General features: G+C 47.9%; 1 protein-coding gene across 2 annotated transcripts in view; it reads left to right on the plus strand.

Annotated features, from left to right (window-relative positions):
• The window catches only part of LOC138283027 (E3 ubiquitin-protein ligase TRIM39-like), a 135,717-nt gene that overhangs the window by 49,095 nt on the left and 65,578 nt on the right, over positions 1-21,044 (plus strand). For both annotated transcript variants that reach the window (XM_069221146.1, XM_069221147.1), the window contains exon 5: positions 1,061-1,167. In XM_069221146.1, the coding sequence (XP_069077247.1) occupies positions 1,061-1,167 (107 nt within the window). The remainder of the gene's footprint in view (positions 1-1,060; positions 1,168-21,044) is intronic.

Genomic DNA, 21,044 nt, shown 5'->3' on the forward strand with positions numbered 1-21,044 from the left:
AGTTTGATACCAAACTTCACAGTTTTCAGTGTAGCCATAATGGTGCTGTGAAGTTCGTGCATGACAGACTCCAGGACCATATACTCTTATGGCTACCCTGCACTTACAATGCCTAAGGTTTTGCTTAGACACTGTAGGGGCACAGTGCTCATGCACTTGTGCCCTCACCTATGGTATAGTGCACCCTGCCTTAGGGCTGTAAGGCCTGCTAGAGGGGTGACTTATCTATACCTGTAGGCAGTGTGAGGTTCGCATGGCACCCTGAGGGGAGTGCCATGTCGACTTAGTCTTTTTATCCCCACTAGCACACACAAGCTGGCAAGCAGTGTGTCTGTGCTGAGTGAGGGGTCCCCAGGGTGGCATAAGATATGCTGCAGCCCTTAGAGACCTTCCCTGGAATCAGGGCCCTTTGTACCAGGGGTACCAGTTACAAGCGACTTACCTGGATGCCAGGGTGTGCCAATTGTGGAAACAAAAGTACAGGTTAGGGAAAGAACACTGGTGCTGGAGCCTGGTTAGCAGGCCTCAGCACACTTTCAAATCAAAACTTAGCATCAGCAAAGGCAAAAAGTCAGGGGGTAACCATGCCAAGGAGGCATTTCCTTACAGATACCTTTGCGATATCTGGAGCTTTCTGAAAGAGAGGACCAGAGAGAGCGAGGAACACTAAGTGATGTGAGAGAAGAAGAAAGAGTTATACAGATAATCAGATAAATAGACAGGAAGGGAGGTGGAGAGAGAGTGGTCATGTGTGTTAGTTGCTGAGTTTTTCACTGTTTCCCCTGAGATCCTGAAGCTTGTATTATCATGTGCTAATCCCTGCAAGGTTCTGAGCAGAGGGGTGTGCATAGTAGAAGGGATAATGTGTGACACTTGTGGATGCCCCCCAGAGTTGTTGGTGTGTGTGTGTGTGTAGTGAGACACACCAACTGCTGTCCTGCAGGTGCTCCTGTAAATTACAGTATTCTATTTCCAAACACAGGGTGTTTGTGCAGTTCCTTTTCAGATTCTGTAGTCTCCGAGTCGTCTGTAACACTAAAATGATTTGTGTGTCCTTCAGGTGTAAGAAGGTGAAGTTTCAGGGTCCGGAGAGTGAGATGAAGAAAACAAGGGAAGAAGAGGTTATGATAACTCTGAAACCTGAAGAGGACATAAAGAAATATAGAGGTAAATAGAGTTGTGCTGAATGTAATTATATGTTGGTGTCCACACTGAGACCTTCAGCCTCCACCAGCTACAGCTACAGCTTTTACTGTGGAAAGACCTGGTTGACAATTTGTCGAGTGCAGGGTTACACACTGACCCCCTCGGCTGTGCTAACTCCTGAGCCGTGCTGATGGTCCCTCAGCAGTACAGGGAGTTCCTCCTTAACATTGTCCATGATATCCCCTTGGCTGGGCATCTGGGGGTGACCGAGACCTGGGAGAGGCTGGTCAACCACTTCTACTGGTCCCAGATGTCAGAGGAGGTCAAGGAGGTTTGTCGCTCCTGTGTGACCTGCCAAGCCAGTGGCAAGGGAGGAGGCAAACCCAAGGCTCCCCTGATACCACTACCAGCGGTGGGGCAGCTTTAGAGAGGGTGGTGCATTGCTTGAGACCATTTGTAAAAGTGCAATCAGCGGCTTCAGAAGGAAGTGCACGCGCTCGTGAGGTAACCAACCGAGAGTCAGTATCCAGAATGAAGTAAGGGGGGGCCACAAAAGTGAAGGTTAACCAAGATTAAAGTTCTGCATTAGCAGAAAAGTCTTGAGCTGTGTTCAGAAGATAAGAGGATTTGGTTGGGAATAGAGATGATGCTGCAGTTGTATCATTTACTACAGTATACTGTCTAGTGCAGCACTGTGGACAGTGTAGTATAGTGTTCTGTGTAATGCAGTGTGCTCTCCTGTGCAACTGCTGTTTGGTGCAGCGTTTTGTGAAATAGTTCACTGTCTATTCTGTTGTGCTGTCTAGTGCTGTATCCTGCTTAGAACTATGTGCTGTCTTGTGTAGTGTTTTCTCTAGTTGTAGGAAGCTGGCCCCTTGTTTGCAGTACCCACCCCCACTCTTTTTGCCTGATATCTAATGCCAACTTGACTAAGTGTGTGTTGGGATCCTGCTAACCAGGCCCCAGCGCCTGCGTTCTTTCCCTAAAACTGTACCATTGTTCCACAATTGGCACACCCCTGGCCCACAGCTAAGTCCCTTGTAAAAGGTCTCAGTGGTACCAAGGGCTCTGTGAGCAGGGAGGGTCCCTAAGGGCTGCTGCATATATTGTGCCACCCTAAGGGACCCCTCACCAAACACATGTCACTGCCAATGCAACTTGTGTGTGCTGGTGGGAAGAAAAAGGTAAAGTTGACATGGCATCCCCCTCAGGATGCCATGCCCACAAACCACTCCCTGTGGCATAGGTAAGTCACCTCCCTAGCAGGCCTCACAGCCCTAAAGCAGGGTGCACTATCCCACAGTACAGTGTTCTCCCTCCAGGTAGGTGCTGTGTAGTGCAGTGTTGTCCATCCAGGTTGGTGCTCTGTGGTGCAGTGTATTGCACAGTACAGTGTGCTCCTTCCAGGTAGGTGCTGTTAGTGCAGTGTATTGTACAGTACAGTATGCTCCTATCAGGTAGGTGCTGTTAGTGTAGTGTATTGTACAGTACAATGTGCTCCTTCTAGGTAGGTGCTGTTAGTGCAGTGTATTGTACAGTATAGTGTGCTCCTTCCATGTAGGTGCTCTGTACTGCAATGTATCGCTCAGTGTGGTCTTTACAGGTAGGTGCAGTATAGTGCAGTTTATTGTACTTTGTGTTCCTTCAGGTCTGGGGCTGTGTAGTGCAGTCTATTATACAGTACAGTGGGGTCCTCCCAGGTGGGTGCTGTGTAGTGCAACATATTGTACAGTGTTCTCCTTCAAGGTAGGTGCTGTGTAGTGCAGTGTATTGTATAGTATGTTGTGCTCCTACCGGGTAGGTACTGTGTAGTGCAGTGTATTGCTCAGTCTGCTCTTTACAGGTAAGTGCAATATAGTGCAATTATTGTACTATGTGTTCTTTCCAGATAGGTGTTTTATCGTGAAATGTATTGTACAGTACAGTGTGCACCTTCTAGGTAGGTGCTGGTTAGTGCGGTTTATTCTACAGTGTGGTCCTTCCAGGTAGGTGCTGTGCAGTGTAGTGTATTGTACAGTACAGTGTGCTCCTTCCAGGTAGGTGTTGGTTAGTGCAGTTTATTCTACAGTGTTGTTCTTCCAGGTAGGTGCTGTGCAGTGTGGTGTATTGTACAGTACAGTGTGCTCCTTCCAAATTGCTGCTGTGTAGTGCAGTGTATTGTACAGTACTGTCTGCTCCTTCCAGGTAGGTGCTGTGTGGTGCAGTGTATTCCACAGTACAGTGTACTCCTTCTATAGTGCAGTGTATTGTACAGTGTGCTCCTTCCAGATTTCTGCTGTGTAGTGCAGTGCGTTGTACAGTACAGTGTTCTTCTTCCTGGTAGGTGCTGTGTCGTACAGTCTATTGTACAGTAGAGTGTGCCCCTTCCAGTTAGGTGCTGTGTAGTGCAGTGTACTGTACTGTGTGCTCTTTACAGATAGGTGAGGTATAGTGCAGTTTATTGAACTATGTGTTCTTTCCAGGTAGGTGCTGTTAGTGCAGTGCATTGTACAGTACGCTGTGCTCCTTCCAGGTAGGTGCTGTATAGTGCACTGTATTCTACAGGACAGTGTGTTCCTACCCAGTAGGTGCTGTGTAGTGCAGTGTATTCTACAGGACAGTGTGTTCCTACCTGGTAGGTGCTGTGTAGTGCAGTGTATTCTACAGTGTGGTCCTTCCATGTAGGTGCTGTATTCTACAGTGTGATGTACAGTACAGTCTGCTCCTTCCAGGTAGGTGCTGTGCAGTATATTGCACAGTACAGTGTGCTGCCTCCAGGTAGGTGCTGTATAGTGTTTTTTAATGTACATGTAGGAAAGTACCATCTTGCCTGGCATGTTACCCCCATTTTTCACTGTATATATGTTGTTTTAGTTGCATGTGTCACTGGGACCCTGCCAGCCAGGGCCCCAGTGCTCATAAGTGTGACCTGTATGTGTTACCTGTGTTATGACTAACTGTCTCACTGAGGCTCTGTTAATCAGAACCTCAGTGGTTATGCTCTCTCATTTCTTTCCAAATTGTCACTAACAGGCTAGTGACCATTTTCACCAATTTACATTGGCATACTGGAACACCCTTATAATTCCCTAGTATATGGTACTGAGGTACCCAGGGTATTGGGGTTCCAGGAGATCCCTATGGGCTGCAGCATTTCTTTTGCCACCCATAGGGAGCTCTGACAATTCTTACACAGGCCTGCCACTGCAGCCTGAGTGAAATAATGCACACATCATTTCACAGCCATTTTCACTGCACTTAAGTAACTTATAAGTCACCTATATGTCTAACCTTTACCTAGTAAAGGCTGGGTGCTAAGTTACTTAGTGTGTGGGCACCCTGGCACTAGCCAAGGTGCCCCCACATTGTTCAGGGCCAATTCCCCGGACTTTGTGAGTGCGGGGACACCATCACACGCGTGCACTACATATAGGTCACTACCTATGTGTAGCTTCACAATGGTAACTCCGAATATGGCCATGTAACATGTCTAAGATCATGGAATTGCCCCCTCTATGCCATCCTGGCATTGTTGGCACAATCCCATGATCCCACGGGTCTCTAGCACAGACCCTGGTACTGCCAAACTGCCTTTTCAGGAGTTTCACTGCAGCTGCTGCTGCTGCCAACCCCTCAGACAGGTTTCTGCCCTCCTGGGGTCCAGCCAGGCTTGGCCCAGGATGTCAGAACAAAGGACTTCCTCTGAGAGAGGGTGTTACACCCTCTCCCTTTGGAAAAAGGTGTTAAGGCAAGGGAGGAGTAGCCTCCCCCAGCCTCTGGAAATGCTTTAATGGGCACAGATGGTGCCCATTTTTGCATAAGCCAGTCTACACCGGTTCAGGGACCCCTCAGCCCTGCTCTGGCGCGAAACTGGACAAAGGAAAGGGGAGTGACCACTCCCCTGACCTGCACCTCCCCTGGGAGGTGCCCAGAGCTCCTCCAGTGTGCTCCAGACCTCTGCCATTTTGGAAACAGAGGTGCTGCTGGCACACTGGACTGCTCTGAGTGGCCAGGGCCAGCAGGTGACGTCAGAGACTCCTTCTGATAGGCTCCTTCAGGTGTTGCTAGCCTATCCTCTCTCCTAAGTAGCCAAACCCTCTTTTCTGGCTATTTAGGGTCTCTGCTCTGGGGAATTCCTTAGATAATGAATGCAAGAGCTCATCAGAGCTCCTCTGCATCTCTCTCTTCACCTTATGCCAAGGAATCGACTGCTGACCGCGCTGGAAGCCTGCAAAACTGCAACAAAGTAGCAAAGACGACTACTGAAACTCTGTAACGCTGATCCTGCCGCCTTCTCGACTGTTTTCCTGGTGGTGCATGCTGTGGGGGTAGTCTGCCTACTCTTTGCACTAGAAGCTCCGAAGAAATCTCCCGTGGGTCGACGGAATCGTCCCCCTGCAACCGCAGGCACCAAAAAGCTGCATCACCGGTCCCTTGGGTCTCCTATCAGCACGACGAGCGAGGTCCCTCGAATCCAGCAACACTGTCCAAGTGACCCTCACAGTCCAGTGACTCTTCAGTCCAAGTTTGGTGGAGGTAAGTCCTTGCCTCCCCACGCCAGACTGCATTGCTGGGAACCGCGACTTTTGCAGCTACTCCGGCCTCTGTGCACTTCCGGCGGAAATCCTTTGTGCACAGCCAAGCCTGGGTCCACGTCACTCTAACCTGCATTGCACGACTTTCTAAGTTGGTCTCCGGCGACGTGGGACTCCTTTGTGCAACTTCGGGTGAGCACCGTTTCACTCTTCTTCGTAGTGCCTGTTCTGGCACTTCTGCGGGTGCTGCCTGCTTCTGAGAGGGCTCCTTGTCTTGCTCGACGCCCCCTCTGTCCCCAGACGCAATTGGCGACATCCTGGTCTATCCTGGGCCACAGCAGCATCCAAAAACGCTAACCGGACGACTTGCAGCTAGCAAGGCTTGTTGGCGTCCTTTCGGCGGGAAAACACTTCTGCACGACTCTCCACGGCGTGGGGGATCCATCCTCCAAAGGGGAAGTCTCTAGCCCTTGTCGTTCCTGCAGAATCCTCAGATTCTTCTGTCCAGTAGAAGCTTCTTTGCACCCACAGCTGGCATTTCCTAGGCATCTGCCCATCTCCGACTTGCTTGTGACTTTTGGACTTGGTCTCCTTGTTTCACGGGTACCCTCGACTTGAAATCCATCGTTGTTGCATTGCTGGTTTGTGTCTTTCCTGCAGAATTCCCTTATCACGACTTCTATGTCCTTGGGGGAACTTTAGTGCACTTTGCACTCACTTTTCAGGGTCTTGGGGTGGGGTATTTTTCTAACCCTTACTATTTTCTAATAGTCCCAGCGACCCTCTACAAGGTCACATAGGTTTGGGGTCCATTCGGGGTTCGCATTCCGCTTTTGGAGTATATGGTTTGTGTTGCCCCTATCCCTATGTTCTTCCATTGCATCCTATTGTAACTATACATTGTTTGCACTGTTTTCTAAGACTATACTGCATATTTTTGGTATTGTGTACAGATATCTTGTGTATATTTGCTATCCTCATACTGAGGGTACTCACTGAGATACTTTTGGCATATTGTCATAAAAATAAAGTACCTTTATTTTTTGAATAACTGTGTATTGTGTTTTCTTATGATACTGTGCATATGGCACTAGTGGTACTGTAGTAGCTTCACACGTCTCCTAGTTCAGCCTAAGCTGCTCTGCTAAGCTACCATTATCTATCAGCCTAAGCTGCTAGACACCCTATACACTAATAAGGGATACCTGGGCCTGGTGCAAGGTGTAAGTACCCCTTGGTACTCACTACAAGCCAGTCCAGCCTCCTACATTGGTTGTGCAGCGGTGGGATAAGTGCTTTGAGACTACTTACCACTCTTGACATTGTACTTTTCATAAGAGAAAAATATACAAAACAAATTCAGTGTGTGTACACATAGCTAAAAAGTTTTGCATTTCCTCTTTTCACTCTTTTCTAAGTGCTGAAAAGTACATCTAAACTTTCTAAAGTTCTTAAAAAGTTTTAAAAGTTTTTTCTGTCTTTCCAAAAGTTCTGAAAAACCTTTTCTTCACTTTTTCTATCACTTAACTCTTTCTAAAAATGTCTGGTACAGGTCAAACAGTTGATCTGTCCAAAATTGCATATGATCACCTTAGCTGGAAAGGAGCAAGGAGTCTCTGCATAGAAAGAGGTTTGAGTGTAGGGAAGAATCCTTCTTTGGAATTGTTGCTTAACATGCTTAGAGAACAAGATAAGGCCAGAAGGGCCCCATCTGTTGAAAAAGTAGCTAATGGTTCCCAATCTGATCCAGGGACTCCCCTAGAGATAGATTCAGGAAGGAAACTTCCTAGCCTGCCCATTACTAGACAGTCTAGCATAGTTGGTACAGAGGATGGGTCACATCATACAGATGGTGTGCTCTCTCATTACACTGTTAGCCAAGCTGTTAGGGTGGCTTCTGTAAGGGATAGGTCTCCTTCTGTCCATTCTCAGCATACTTCTGTTTCAAGACATGTCCCTCCCAACCACCCTGATGACAGAGTGTTAGAAAGGGAGCTCAATAGATTGAGAGTGGAGGAATCCAGGCTGAAGCTCAAAAAGCAACAGCTGGATTTAGATAGGCAGTCTCTAGAGATAGAAAGAGAAAGACAGAAACTGGGTTTAGAAACCCATGGTGGCAGCAGCAGTATTCCCCATAGTCATCCTGTAAAAGAGCATGATTCCAGGAATCTGCATAAGATAGTTCCCCCTTATAAGGAGGGGGATGACATTAACAAGTGGTTTGCTGCACTTGAGAGGGCTTGTGTTGTTCAAGATGTCCCTCAAAGGCAGTGGGCTGCTATCCTATGGCTATCATTTAGTGGTAAGGGTAGGGATAGACTCCTTACTGTGAAAAAAGTGATGCCAACAATTTCACTATTCTTAAGAATGCACTCCTTGATGGTTATGGCTTAACCACTGAACAATACAGGATAAAGTTCAGAGAGACCAAAAAGGAGTCTTCACAAGACTGGGTTGATTTCATTGACCATTCAGTGAAGGCCTTGGAGGGGTGGTTACATGGCAGTAAAGTGACTGACTATGAAAGCCTGTACAACTTAATCCTGAGAGAGCATATTCTTAATAATTGTGTGTCTGATTTGTTGCACCAGTACCTGGTAGACTCTGATCTGACCTCTCCCCAAGAATTGGGAAAGAAGGCAGACAAATGGGTCAGAACAAGGGTGAACAGAAAAGTTCATACAGGGGGTGACAAAGATGGCAAGAAGAAGGATGGTAAGCCTTCAGACAAAGGTGGGGACAAATCTAAAAATGAGTCTTCATCAGGTCCACAAAAACACTCTGGTGGGGGTGGTGGGCCTAAATCCTCTTCTTATCAAAATAAGGAAAATAAACCATGGTGCTATTTATGTAAGATAAAAGGCCATTGGACAACAGATCCCAGTTGTTCAAAGAAAAGCACCAAGCCTCCTACCACTACAACCCCTACTGCTACACCTAGTGTCCCTACTAATAGCAGTGGTGGTGGGAGCAAACCTACTAATAGCCAATCCAAGGGAGTAGCTGGGCTCACTTTTGGTAACTTAGTTGGGGTTGGTCTGATTAGGGAGACCACAGAGGCTGTGTTATCTCTGAGGGGGCTATTGATTTAGCCACCTTGGTTGCTTGTCCCCTTAACATGGATAAGTACAAGCAACTACCCCTAATAAATGGTGTTGAGGTCCAGGCCTACAGGGACACAGGTGCCAGTGTCACAATGGTGATTGAGAAACTGGTACACCCTGAACAACACCTACTTTGTCACCAGTACCAAGTAACCGATGCTCACAACAACATACTTAGCCACCCCATGGCTGTTGTAAATCTCAACTGGGGGGGGTTTACTGGTCCAAAGAAAGTTGTGGTAGCCTCAGATTTGCCTGTAGACTGTCTACTAGGGAATGATTTGGAGACATCAGCTTGGTCAGATGTGGATTTGGAGGCCCATGCAGCAATGCTGGGCATCCCAGGGCATATTTTTGCTTTAACCAGGGCTCAGGCCAAAAAGCAAAAAGGACAGGGAAGCTTGGATCCTGGAACAATGGACCAAGTGCTCCCTAAAGCTAGGGCTAGTAGAAGTAAAGCACTTCCTACTATCCCTCCCTCTACAGTGGATTCTTCTTCTGAGGAAGAAGAGTTTCCACCCTGTGCAGAACCTACACCAGAGGAGCTGGAAGCAGACACTGCTGAGCTTTTGGGTGAAGGGGGGCCTGCCAGGGAGGAGCTGAGTGTGGCACAGCAAACCTGTCCCACTTTAGAGGGTGTAAGACAGCAAGCTGTCAAACAAGCAAATGGGGATGTCAGTGACTCTCACAGAGTTTACTGGGAGGACAACCTCTTGTACACTGAAGCAAGGGATCCTAAAACTTGGAGCTGCCAGGAGATTAGTGATTCCTCAGGAGTACAGAAAGTTCCTCCTAACTCTTGCTCATGACATTCCCCTTGCTGGACATTTAGGGCAAATGAAAACTTGGGACAGGCTTGTTCCCTTGATTCATTGGCCTAGGATGTCTGAGGACACAAAAGATTTTTGTAAGTCCTGTGAAACCTGTCAAGCCAGTGGCAAGACAGGTGGCACACCAAAGGCACCCCTTATTCCACTGCCTGTGGTTGGGGTTCCCTTTGAAAGGGTAGGGGTTGACATAGTTGGCCCCCTTGACCCTCCTACTGCTTCAGGCAATAGGTTTATCTTGGTGGTAGTGGACCATGCCACAAGATATCCTGAGGCAATTCCTCTAAGGACCACTACAGCTCCTGCAGTGGCAAAGGCCCTCCTGGGAATCTTTTCCAGGGTGGGCTTCCCAAAAGAGGTAGTTTCAGACAGAGGAAGCAATTTCATGTCTGCTTACTTGAAGGCCATGTGGAAAGAGTGTGGGGTGACATACAAGTTCACCACACCCTATCATCCACAAACAAATGGACTGGTGGAGAGATTTAATAAAACTCTCAAAGGCATGATTATGGGACTCCCAGACAAACTCCGCAGGAGATGGGATATCCTTTTACCATGCCTCCTTTTTGCCTACAGGGAGGTACCCCAGAAAGGAGTGGGCTTTAGCCCCTTTGAACTCCTCTTTGGACACCCTGTTAGGGGTCCACTCACACTTGTCAAGGAGGGTTGGGAACAACCTTTAAAAGCTCCAAATCAAGATATTGTGGATTATGTACTAGGCCTCAGATCAAGGATGGCTGAGTATATGAAAAAGGCCAGTAAAAACCTTCAGGCCAGCCAAGAGCTCCAGAAGCAATGACATGACCAGAAGGCTGTTTTGGTTCATTACCAACCAGGGCAGAAAGTGTGGGTCTTGGAGCCTGTGGCCCCAAGAGCACTCCAAGATAAATGGAGTGGACCCCACACAATTGTTGAGAAGAAGGGTGAAGTCACCTACTTGGTTGACTTAGGCACTGCCAGGAGTCCCCTTAGGGTGCTCCATGTCAACCGCCTGAAACCCTACTATGACAGGGCTGATCTCACCCTGCTCATGGCAACTGATGAGGGACAGGAAGAAGACAGTGATCCTCTACCTGATCTCTTCTCTTCCACAGAACAAGATGCTCTAGTGGAAGGTGTTGTATTGGCAGATTGTCTTACTGCTGAGCAGAAAGACCACTGCATAAATCTCCTGGGTCAGTTTTCTGAACTCTTCTCTACTGTGCCAGGTACCACTTCTTGGTGTGAGCACACTATAGATACTGGAGACAGCTTGCCTGTCAAAAGTAAGATCTATAGGCAGCCTGACCATGTCAGAGACTGCATAAAGCAAGAGGTCCAGAAAATGTTAGAACTAGGAGTGGTTGAGCACTCTGAAAGTCCATGGGCCTCTCCTGTGGTACTTGTGCCAAAACCTCATTCCAAAGATGGAAAGAAAGAAATGAGGTTTTGTGCTGATTACAGAGGTCTCAACCAGGTAACCAAAACTGATGCTCACCCTATACCCAGGGCAGATGAGCTCATAGATACACTGGCATCTGCCAAGTATCTAAGCACTTTTGACTTGACTGCAGGGTATTGGCAGATTAAATTATCAGAAGATGCTAAACCTAAAACTGCATTTTCAACCATTGGAGGACATTACCAATTCACAGTAAGGCCTTTTGGATTGAAAAATGCACCTGCCACTTTTCAGAGGTTGGTGAATACAGTCCTGCAAGGGCTGGAGGCTTTCAGTGCAGCATATCTGGACGATATAGCTGTCTTTAGCTCCAGCTGGGATGATCACCTGGTCCACCTATGGAAAGTTTTGGAGGCCCTGCAAAAGGCAGGCCTCACTATCAAGGCTTCAAAGTGCCAGATAGGGCAGGAGAAGGTGGTTTATCTGGGACACCTGGTTGGTGGAGACCAGATTGCACCACTTCAGGGGAAAATCCAAACAATTATGGATTGGGTTCCCCCTACTACTCAGACTCAGGTGAGAGCCTTTTTAGGCCTCACTGGGTACTATAGGAGGTTCATAAAGAACTATGGCTCCATTGCAGCCCCTCTTAATGACCTCACTTCAAAGAAAATGCCTAAAAAGGTATTGTGGACAGCAAACTGTCAGAAAGCTTTTGAGGAGCTGAAGCAGGCCATGTGCTCTGCACCTGTCCTGAAAAGCCTTTGTTACTCTAAAAAATTCTATGTCCAAACTGATGCATCTGAATTAGGAGTAGGGGCAGTCCTATCACAACTTAATTCTGAGGGCCAGGATCAACCTGTTGCTTTTATTAGTAGGAGGTTGACCCCTAGAGAAAAGCGTTGGTCTGCCATTGAGAGGGAGGCCTTTGCTGTGGTCTGGGCACTGAAGAAGTTGAGGCCATACCTGTTTGGCACTTACTTCATTGTTCAGACAGACCACAAACCTCTACTTTGGCTAAAACAAATGAAAGGTGAAAACCCTAAATTGTTGAGGTGGTCCATATATCTACAGGGAATGGACTATACAGTGGAACATAGACCTGGGAGTACCCACTCCAATGCAGATGGACTCTCCAGATATTTCCACTTAGACAATGAAGACTCATCAGGTCATGGCTAGTCTTATTGTCCTTCGTTTGGGGGGGGGGGTTGTGTAGGAAAGTAGCATCTTGCCTGGCATGTTACCCCCATTTTTCACTGTATATATGTTGTTTTAGTTGTATGTGTCACTGGGACCCTGCCAGCCAGGGCCCCAGTGCTCATAAGTGTGCCTGACTGTGTTACCTGTGTTATGACTAACTGTCTCACTGAGGCTCTGCTATCCAGAACCTCAGTGGTTATGCTCTCTCATTTCTTTCAAATTGTCACTAACAGGCTAGTGACCAATTTTACCAATTCACATTGGCTTACTGGAACACCCTTATAATTCCCTAGTATATAGTACTGAGGTACCCAGGGTATTGGGGTTCCAGGAGATCCCTATGGGCTGCAGCATTTCTTTTGCCACCCATAGGGAGCTCTGACAAATACTACACAGGTCTGCCACTGCAGCCTGAGTGAAATAATGCACACATTATTTCACAGCCATTTTCACTGCACTTAAGTAACTTATAAGTCACCTATATGTCTAACCTTTACCTGGTAAAGGTTAGGTGCAAAGTTACTTAGTGTGTGGGCACCCTGGCACTAGCCAAGGTGCCCCCACATTGTTCAGGGCAAATTCCCCTGACTTTGTGAGTGCGGGGACACCATTACATGCGTGTACTACACATAGGTCACTACCTATGTGTAGCTTCACAATGGTAACTCCGAATATGGCCATGTAACATGTCTATGATCATGGAATTGCCCCCTCTATGCCATCCTGGCATATGTGGCACAATCCCATGCTCCCAGTGGTCTGTAGCACAAACCCTGGTACTGCCAAACTGCCTTTTCAGGGGTTTCACTGCAGCTGCTGCTGCTGCCAACCCCACGGACAGGCTTCTGCCCTCCTGGGGTCCAGCCAGGCCTGGCCCAGGATGGCAGAACAAAGGACTTGCTCAGAGAGGGGGTGTTACACCCTCTCCCTTTGGAAAATGGTGTGAAGGCAGGGGAGGAGTAGCCTCCCCCAGCCTCTGGAAATGCTTTCTTGGGCACAGATGTGCCCAATTCTGCATAAGCCAGTCTACACCGGTTCAGGGACCCCTCAGCCCTGCTTAGGCGCGAAACTGGACAAAGGAAAGGGGAGTGACCACTCCCCTGACCTGCACCTCCCCTGGGAGGTGCCCAGAGCTCCTCCAGTGTGCTCCAGACCTCTGCCATCTTGGAAAGAGAGGTGCTGCTGGCACACTGGACTGCTCTGAGTGGCCAGTGCCAGCAGGTGACGTCAGAGACTCCTTCTGATAGGCTCCTTCAGGTGTTGCTAGCCTATCCTCTCTCCTAAGTAGCCAAACCCTCTTTTCTGGCTATTTAGGGTCTCTGCTTTGGGGAATTCCTTAGGTAACGAATGCAAGAGCTCATCAGAGTTCCTCTGCATCTCCCTCCTCACCTTCTGCCAAGTAATCGACTGCTGACCGTGCTGGAAGCCTGCAAAACTGCAACAAAGTAGCTAAGACGACTACTGCAACTCTGTAACGCTGATCCTGCCGCCTTCTCGACTGTTTTCCTGGTGGTGCATGCTGTGGGGGTAGTCTGCCTCCTCTCTGCACTGGAAGCTCTGAAGAAATCTCCCGTGGGTCGACGGAATCTTCCCCCTGCAACCGCAGGCACCAAAAAGCTCCATCACCGGTCCCTTGGGTCTCCTCTCAGCACGACGAGCGAGGTCCCTCGAATCCAGCAACACTGTCCAAGTGACCCTCACAGTCCCGTGACTCTTCAGTCCAAGTTTGGTGGAGGTAAGTCCTTGCCTTCCCACGCCAGACTGCATTGCTGGGATCTGCGACTTTTGCAGCTACTCCGGCCTCTGTGCACTTCCGGCGGAAATCCTTTGTGCACAGCCAAGCCTGGGTCCACGGCACTCTAACCTGCATTGCACGACTTTCTAAGTTGGTCTCCGGCGACGTGGGACTCCTTTGTGCAACTTCGGGTGAGCACTGTTTCACTCTTCTTCGTAGTGCCTGTTCTGGCAGTTCTGCGGGTGCTGCCTGCTTCTGAGAGGGCTCCTTGTCTTGCTCGACGCCCCCTCTGTCCCCAGACGCAATTGGCGACATTCTGGTCCATCCTGGGCCACAGCAGCATCCAAAAATGCTAACCGCATGACTTGCAGCTAGCAAGGCTTGTTGTCGTCCTTTTGGCGGGAAAACACTTCTGCACGACTCTCCATGGCGTGGGGGATCCATCCTCCAAAGGGGAAGTCTCTAGCCCTTGTCGTTCCTGCAGAATCCTCAGCTTCTTCTGTCCAGTAGAAGCTTCTTTGCACCCACAGCTGGCATTTCCTGGGCATCTGCCCATCTCCGACTTGCTTGTGACTTTTAGACTTGGTCCCCTTGTTCCACAGGTACCCTCGACTGGAAATCCATTGTTGTTGCATTGCTGGTTTGTGTCTTTCCTGCAGAATTCCCTTATCACGACTTCTATGTCCTTGGGGGAACTTTAGTGCACTTTGCACTCACTTTTCAGGGTCTTGGGGTGGGGTATTTTTCTAACCCTTACTATTTTCTAATAGTCCCAGCGACCCTCTACAAGGTCACATAGGTTTGGGGTCCATTCGTGGTTCGCATTCCACTTTTGGAGTATATGGTTTGTGTTGCCCCTATCCCTATGTGCTTCCATTGCATCCTATTGTAACTATACATTGTTTGCACTGTTTTCTAAGACTATACTGCATATTTTTGGTATTGTGTACATATATCTTGTGTATATTTGCTATCCTCATACTGAGGGTACTCACTGAGATACTTTTGGCATATTGTCATAAAAATAAAGTACCTTTATTTTTAGTATAACTGTGTATTGTGTTTTCTTATGATACTGTGCATATGGCACTAGTGGTACTGTAGTAGCTTCACACGTCTCCTAGTTCAGCCTAAGCTGCTCTGCTAAGCTACCATTATCTATCAGCCTAAGCTGCTAGACACCCTATACACTAATAAGGGATACCTGGGCCTGGTGCAAGGTGTAAGTACCCCTTGGTACTCACTACAAGCCAGTCCAGCCTCCTACAGCACACTATAGTTACTGGAGACAGCTTGCCTGTCAAAAGTAAGATCTATAGGCAGCCTGACCATGTCAGAGACTGCATAAAGCAAGAGGTGCAGAAAATGCTAGAACTGGGAGTGGTTGAGCACTCTGAAAGTCCATGGGCCTCTCCTGTGGTACTGGTACCAAAACCTCATTCCAAAGATGGAAAGAAGGAAATGCTGTTTTGTGTTGACTACAGAGGTCTCAACCAGGTAACCAAAACTGATGCTCACCCTATACCCAGGGCAGATGAGCTCATAGATACACTGGCATCTGCCAAGTATCTAAGCACTTTTGACTTGACTGCAGGGTATTGGCAGATCAAATTATCAGAAGATGCAAAAGCAAAAACTGCATTTTCAACCATTGGAGGACATTACCAATTCACAGTAATGCCTTTTGGATTGAAAAATGCACCTGCCACTTTTCAGAGGTTGGTGAATACAGTCCTGCAAGGGCTAGATGCTTTTAGTGCAGCATATCTTGATGATATAGCTGTCTTTAGCTCCAGCTGGGATGATCACCTGGTCCACCTATGGAAAGTTTTGGAGGCCCTGCAGAAGGCAGGCCTCACTATCAAGGCTTCAAAGTGCCAGATAGGGCAGGGGAAGGTGGTTTATCTGGGACACCTGGTAGGTGGAGAACAGATTGCACCACTTCAGGGGAAAATCCAAACTATTATAGATTGGGTTCCCCCTACTACTCAGACTCAGGTGAGAGCCTTTTTAGGCCTCACTGGGTATTACATGAGGTTCATAAATAACTATGGCTCCATTGCAGCCCCTCTTAATGACCTCACATCCACGAAAATGCCTAAAAAGGTATTATGGACAGCAAGCTGTCAGAAAGCTTTTGAGGAGCTGAAGCAGGCCCTGTGCTCTGCACCTGTCCTGAAAAGCCCCTGTTACTCCAAGAAATTAATTGTCCAAACTGATGCATCTGAATTAGGGGTAGGGGCAGTCTTATCACAACTTAATTCTGAGGGCCAGGATCAACCTGTTGCTATTATCAGCAGGAGGTTGACCCCTAGAGAAAAGCGTTGGTCTGCCATAGAGAGGGAGGCCTTTGCTGTGGTCTGGGCACTGAAGAAGTTGAGGCCATACCTGTTTGGCACTCACTTCATTGTTCAGACAGACCACAAACGTCTACTTTGGCTAAAACAAATGAAAGGTGAAAACCCTAAATTATTGAGGTGGTCCATATATCTACAGGGGATGGACTATACAGTGGAACATAGACCTGGGAGTACCCACTCCAATGCAGATGGACTCTCCAGATATTTCCACTTAGACAATGAAGACTCATCAGGTCATGGCTAGTCTTATTGTCCTTCGTTTGGGGGGGCGGGGTTGTGTAGGAAAGTACCATCTTGCCTGGCATGTTACCCCCATTTTTCACTGTATATATGTTGTTTTAGTTGTATGTGTGTAGGAAAGTACCATCTTGCCTGGCATGTTACCCCCATTTTTCACTGTATATATGTTGTTTTAGTTGTATGTGTCACTGGGACCCTGGTAACCCAGGGCCCCAGTGCTCATAAGTGTGCCTGTATGTGTTACCTGTGTAGTGACTAACTGTCTCACTGAGGCTCTGCTGATCAGAACCTCAGTGGTTATGCTCTCTCATTTCTTTCCAAATTGTCACTAACAGGCTAGTGACCATTTTTACCAATTCACATTGGCTTACTGGAACACCCTTATAATCCCCTAGTATATGGTACTGAGGTACCCAGGGTATTGGGGTTCCAGGAGATCCCTATGGGCTGCAGCATTTCTTTTGCCACCCATAGGGAGCTCTGACAATTCTTACACAGGCCTGCCACTGCAGCCTGAGTGAAATAACGTCCACGTTATTTCACAGCCATTTTACACTGCACTTAAGTAACTTATAAGTCATCTATATGTCTAACCTTTACCTGGTAAAGGTTAGGTGCAAAGTTACTTAGTGTGAGGGCACCCTGGCACTAGCCAAGGTGCCCCCACATTGTTCAGAACCAATTCACTGAACTTTGTGAGTGCGGGGACACCATTACACGCGTGCACTACATATAGGTCACTACCTATATGTAGCTTCACCATGGTAACTCCGAATATGGCCATGTAACATGTCTATGATCATGGAATTGCCCCCTCTATGCCATCCTGGCATTGTTGGTACAATTCCATGATCCCAGTGGTCTGTAGCACAGACCCTGGTACTGCCAGACTGCCCTTCCTGGGGTTTCTCTGCAGCTGCTGCTGCTGCCAACCCCTCAGACAGGCATCTGCCCTCCTGGGGTCCAGCCAGGCCTGGCCCAGGATGGCAGAACAAAGAACTTCCTCTGAGAGAGGGGGTAACACCCTCTCCCTTTGGAAAATGGTGTGAAGGCAGGGGAGGAGTAGCCTCCCCCAGCCTCTGGAAATGCTTTGTTGGGCACAGAGGTGCCCAATTCTGCATAAGCCAGTCTACACCGGTTCAGGGACCCCTTAGCCCCTGCTCTGGCGCGAAACTGGACAAAGGAAAGGGGAGTGACCACTCCCCTGACCTGCACCTCCCCTGGGAGGTGTCCAGAGCTCCTCCAGTGTGCTCCAGACCTCTGCCATCTTGGAAACAGAGGTGCTGCTGGCACACTGGACTGCTCTGAGTGGCCAGTGCCACCAGGTGACGTCAGAGACTCCTGCTGATAGGCTCCTTCAGGTGTTAGTAGCCTTTCCTCTCTCCTAGGTAGCCAAACCCTCTTTTCTGGCTATTTAGGGTCTCTGTCTCTGGGGAAACTTTAGATAACGAATGCATGAGCTCAGCCGAGTTCCTCTGCATCTCCCTCTTCACCTTCTGATAAGGAATCGACCGCTGACCGCGCTGGAAGCCTGCAAACCTGCAACATAGTAGCAAAGACGACTACTGCAACTCTGTAACGCTGATCCTGCCGCCTTCTCGACTGTTTTCCTGCTTGTGCATGCTGTGGGGGTAGTCTGCCTCCTCTCTGCACCAGAAGCTCCGAAGAAATCTCCCGTGGGTCGACGGAATCTTCCCCCTGCAACCGCAGGCACCAAAAAGCTGCATCTCCGGTCCCTTGGGTCTCCTCTCAGCACGACGAGCGAGGTCCCTCGAATCCAGCGACACCGTCCAAGTGACCCCCACAGTCCAGTGACTCTTCAGCCCAAGTTTGGTGGAGGTAAGTCCTTGCATCACCTCGCTGGGCTGCATTGCTGGGAACCGCGACTTTGCAAGCTTCTCCGGCCCCTGTGCACTTCCGGCGGAAATCCTGTGTGCACAGCCAAGCCTGGGTCCACGGCACTCTAACCTGCATTGCACGACTTTCTAAGTTGGTCTCCGGCGACGTGGGACTCCTTTGTGCAACTTCGGCGAGCACCGTTTCACGCATCCCCGTAGTGCCTGTTTCTGGCACTTCTCCGGGTGCTACCTGCTTCAGTGAGGGCTCTTTGTCTTGCTCGACGTCCCCTCTCTCTGCAGGTCCAATTTGCGACCTCCTGGTCCCTCCTGGGCCCCAGCAACGTCCAAAAACGCCAAACGCACGATTTGCGTGTAGCAAGGCTTGTTGGCGTCCATCCGGCGGGAAAACACTTCTGCACGACTCTCCAAGGCGTGGGGGATCCATCCTCCAAAGGGGAAGTCTCTAGCCCTTGTCGTTCCTGCAGTATTCACAGTTCTTCAGCCTAGTAAGAGCTTCTTTGCACCAACCGCTGGCATTTCTTGGGCATCTGCCCATCTCCGAGCTGCTTGTGACTTTTGGACTTGGTCCCCTTGTTCCACAGGTACCTTCAGACAGGAATCCATCGTTGTTGCACTGCTGATTTGTGTTTTCCTTGCATTCTCCCTCTAACACGACTATTTTGTCCTTAGGGGAACTTTGGTGCACTTTGCACTCACTTTTCAGGGTCCTGGGGAGGGTTATTTTTCTAACTCTCACTATTTTCTAATAGTCCTAGCGACCCTCTACAAGGTCACATAGGTTTGGGGTCCATTCGTGGTTCGCATTCCACTTCTGGAGTATATGGTTTGTGTTGCCCCTATCCCTATGTTTCCCCATTGCATCCTATTGTAACTATACATTGTTTGCACTGTTTTCTAAGACTATACTGCATATTTTTGCTATTGTGTATATATATCTTGTGTATATTTCCTATCCTCTTACTGAGGGTACACTCTAAGATACTTTGGCATATTGTCATAAAAATAAAGTACCTTTATTTTTAGTATAACTGTGTATTGTGTTTTCTTATGATATTGTGCATATGACACTAAGTGGTACTGTAGTAGCTTCACACGTCTCCTAGTTCAGCCTGAGCTGCTTTGCTAAGCTACCATTATCTATCAGCCTAAGCTGCTAGACACCCTATACACTAATAAGGGATAACTGGGCCTGGTGCAAGGTGCAAGTACCCCTTGGTACTCACTACAAGCCAGTCCAGCCTCCTACATTGGTTGTGCAGTGGTGGGATAAGTGCTTGAGACTACTTACCACTCTTGTCATTGTACTTTTCATAAGAGAAAAATATACAAAACAAGGTCAGTGTATATACACATAGCCAAAAAAGTTTTGCATTTCCTCTTTTCACTCTTTTCTAAGTGCTGAAAAGTACTTCTAAACTTTCAAAAAGTTCTTAAAAGTTTAAAAAAAAAAATTCTGTCTTTCCAAAAAGTTCTGAAAACTTTTTTCTCTTTGTCTATCACTTTAACTCTCTCTAAAAATGTCTGGCACAGGCCAAAAAGTTGAACTGTCCAAACTTGCATATGATCACCTTAGCTGGAAAGGAGCAAGGAGTCTCTGCATAGAGAGAGGTTTGAGTGTAGGGAAGAATCCTTCCTTAGAACTGTTAATTAATATGCTTAGAGTACAGGATAAGGCCATAAGTGCCCAATCTGTAGAAAAAGTAGCTAATGGTTCTCAATCTGATCCAGGGACTCCCCCAGGAAAAGGTTCTGGAAAGAAAATTCTCAGCCTGCCCATTACTAGACAGTCTAGCATAGTTGGTACAGAGGTTGAATCACATCATACTGATGATGTGCTCTCACATTATACTGGTAGCCAAGCTGTTAGGGTGCCCTCTGTAAGGGACAGGTCTCCTTCTGTTCATTCCCATCATACCTCTGTATCTAGAAATGTCCCTCCCACCCACCCTGATGACAGATTGTTGGAAAGGGAGCTCAATAGATTGAGAGTGGAGCAAACCAGACTGAAGCTCAAGAAGCAACAGCTGGATTTGGATAGACAGTCTTTAGAAATAGAGAGGGAAAGACAGAAAATGGGTTTAGATACCCATGGTGGCAGCAGCAGTATTCCCCATAGTCATCCTGCAAAAGAGCATGATTCCAGGAATCTGCATAAGATAGTTCCCCCTTACAAGGAGGGGGATGACATTAACAAGTGGTTTGCTGCACTTGAGAGGGCCTGTGCTGTACAGGATGTCCCTCAAAGGCAGTGGGCTGCTATCCTATGGCTATCATTTACTGGAAAAGGTAGGGATAGGCTCCTTACTGTAAAAGAAAATGATGCTAACAATTTCCAAGTTCTTAAGAATGCACTCCTGGATGGTTATGGCTTAACCACTGAACAGTACAGGATCAAGTTCAGAGATACCAAAAAGGAGTCTTCACAAGACTGGGTTGATTTCATTGACCAGGCAGTGAAGGCCTTGGAGGGGTGGTTACATGGCAGTAAAGTTACTGATTATGACAGCCTATATAACTTAATCCTGAGAGAGCATATTCTTAATGATTGTGTGTCTGATTTGTTGCACCAGTACTTGGTGGACTCTGATCTGACCTCTCCCCAAGAATTGGGAAAGAAGGCAGACAAATGGGTCAGAACAAGAGTGAACAGAAAAGTTCATACAGGGGGTGACAAA

The sequence above is a fragment of the Pleurodeles waltl genome, chromosome 2_2 (genome assembly GCF_031143425.1).
Source record: "Pleurodeles waltl isolate 20211129_DDA chromosome 2_2, aPleWal1.hap1.20221129, whole genome shotgun sequence".
Taxonomy (NCBI): Eukaryota; Metazoa; Chordata; class Amphibia; order Caudata; family Salamandridae; genus Pleurodeles; species Pleurodeles waltl.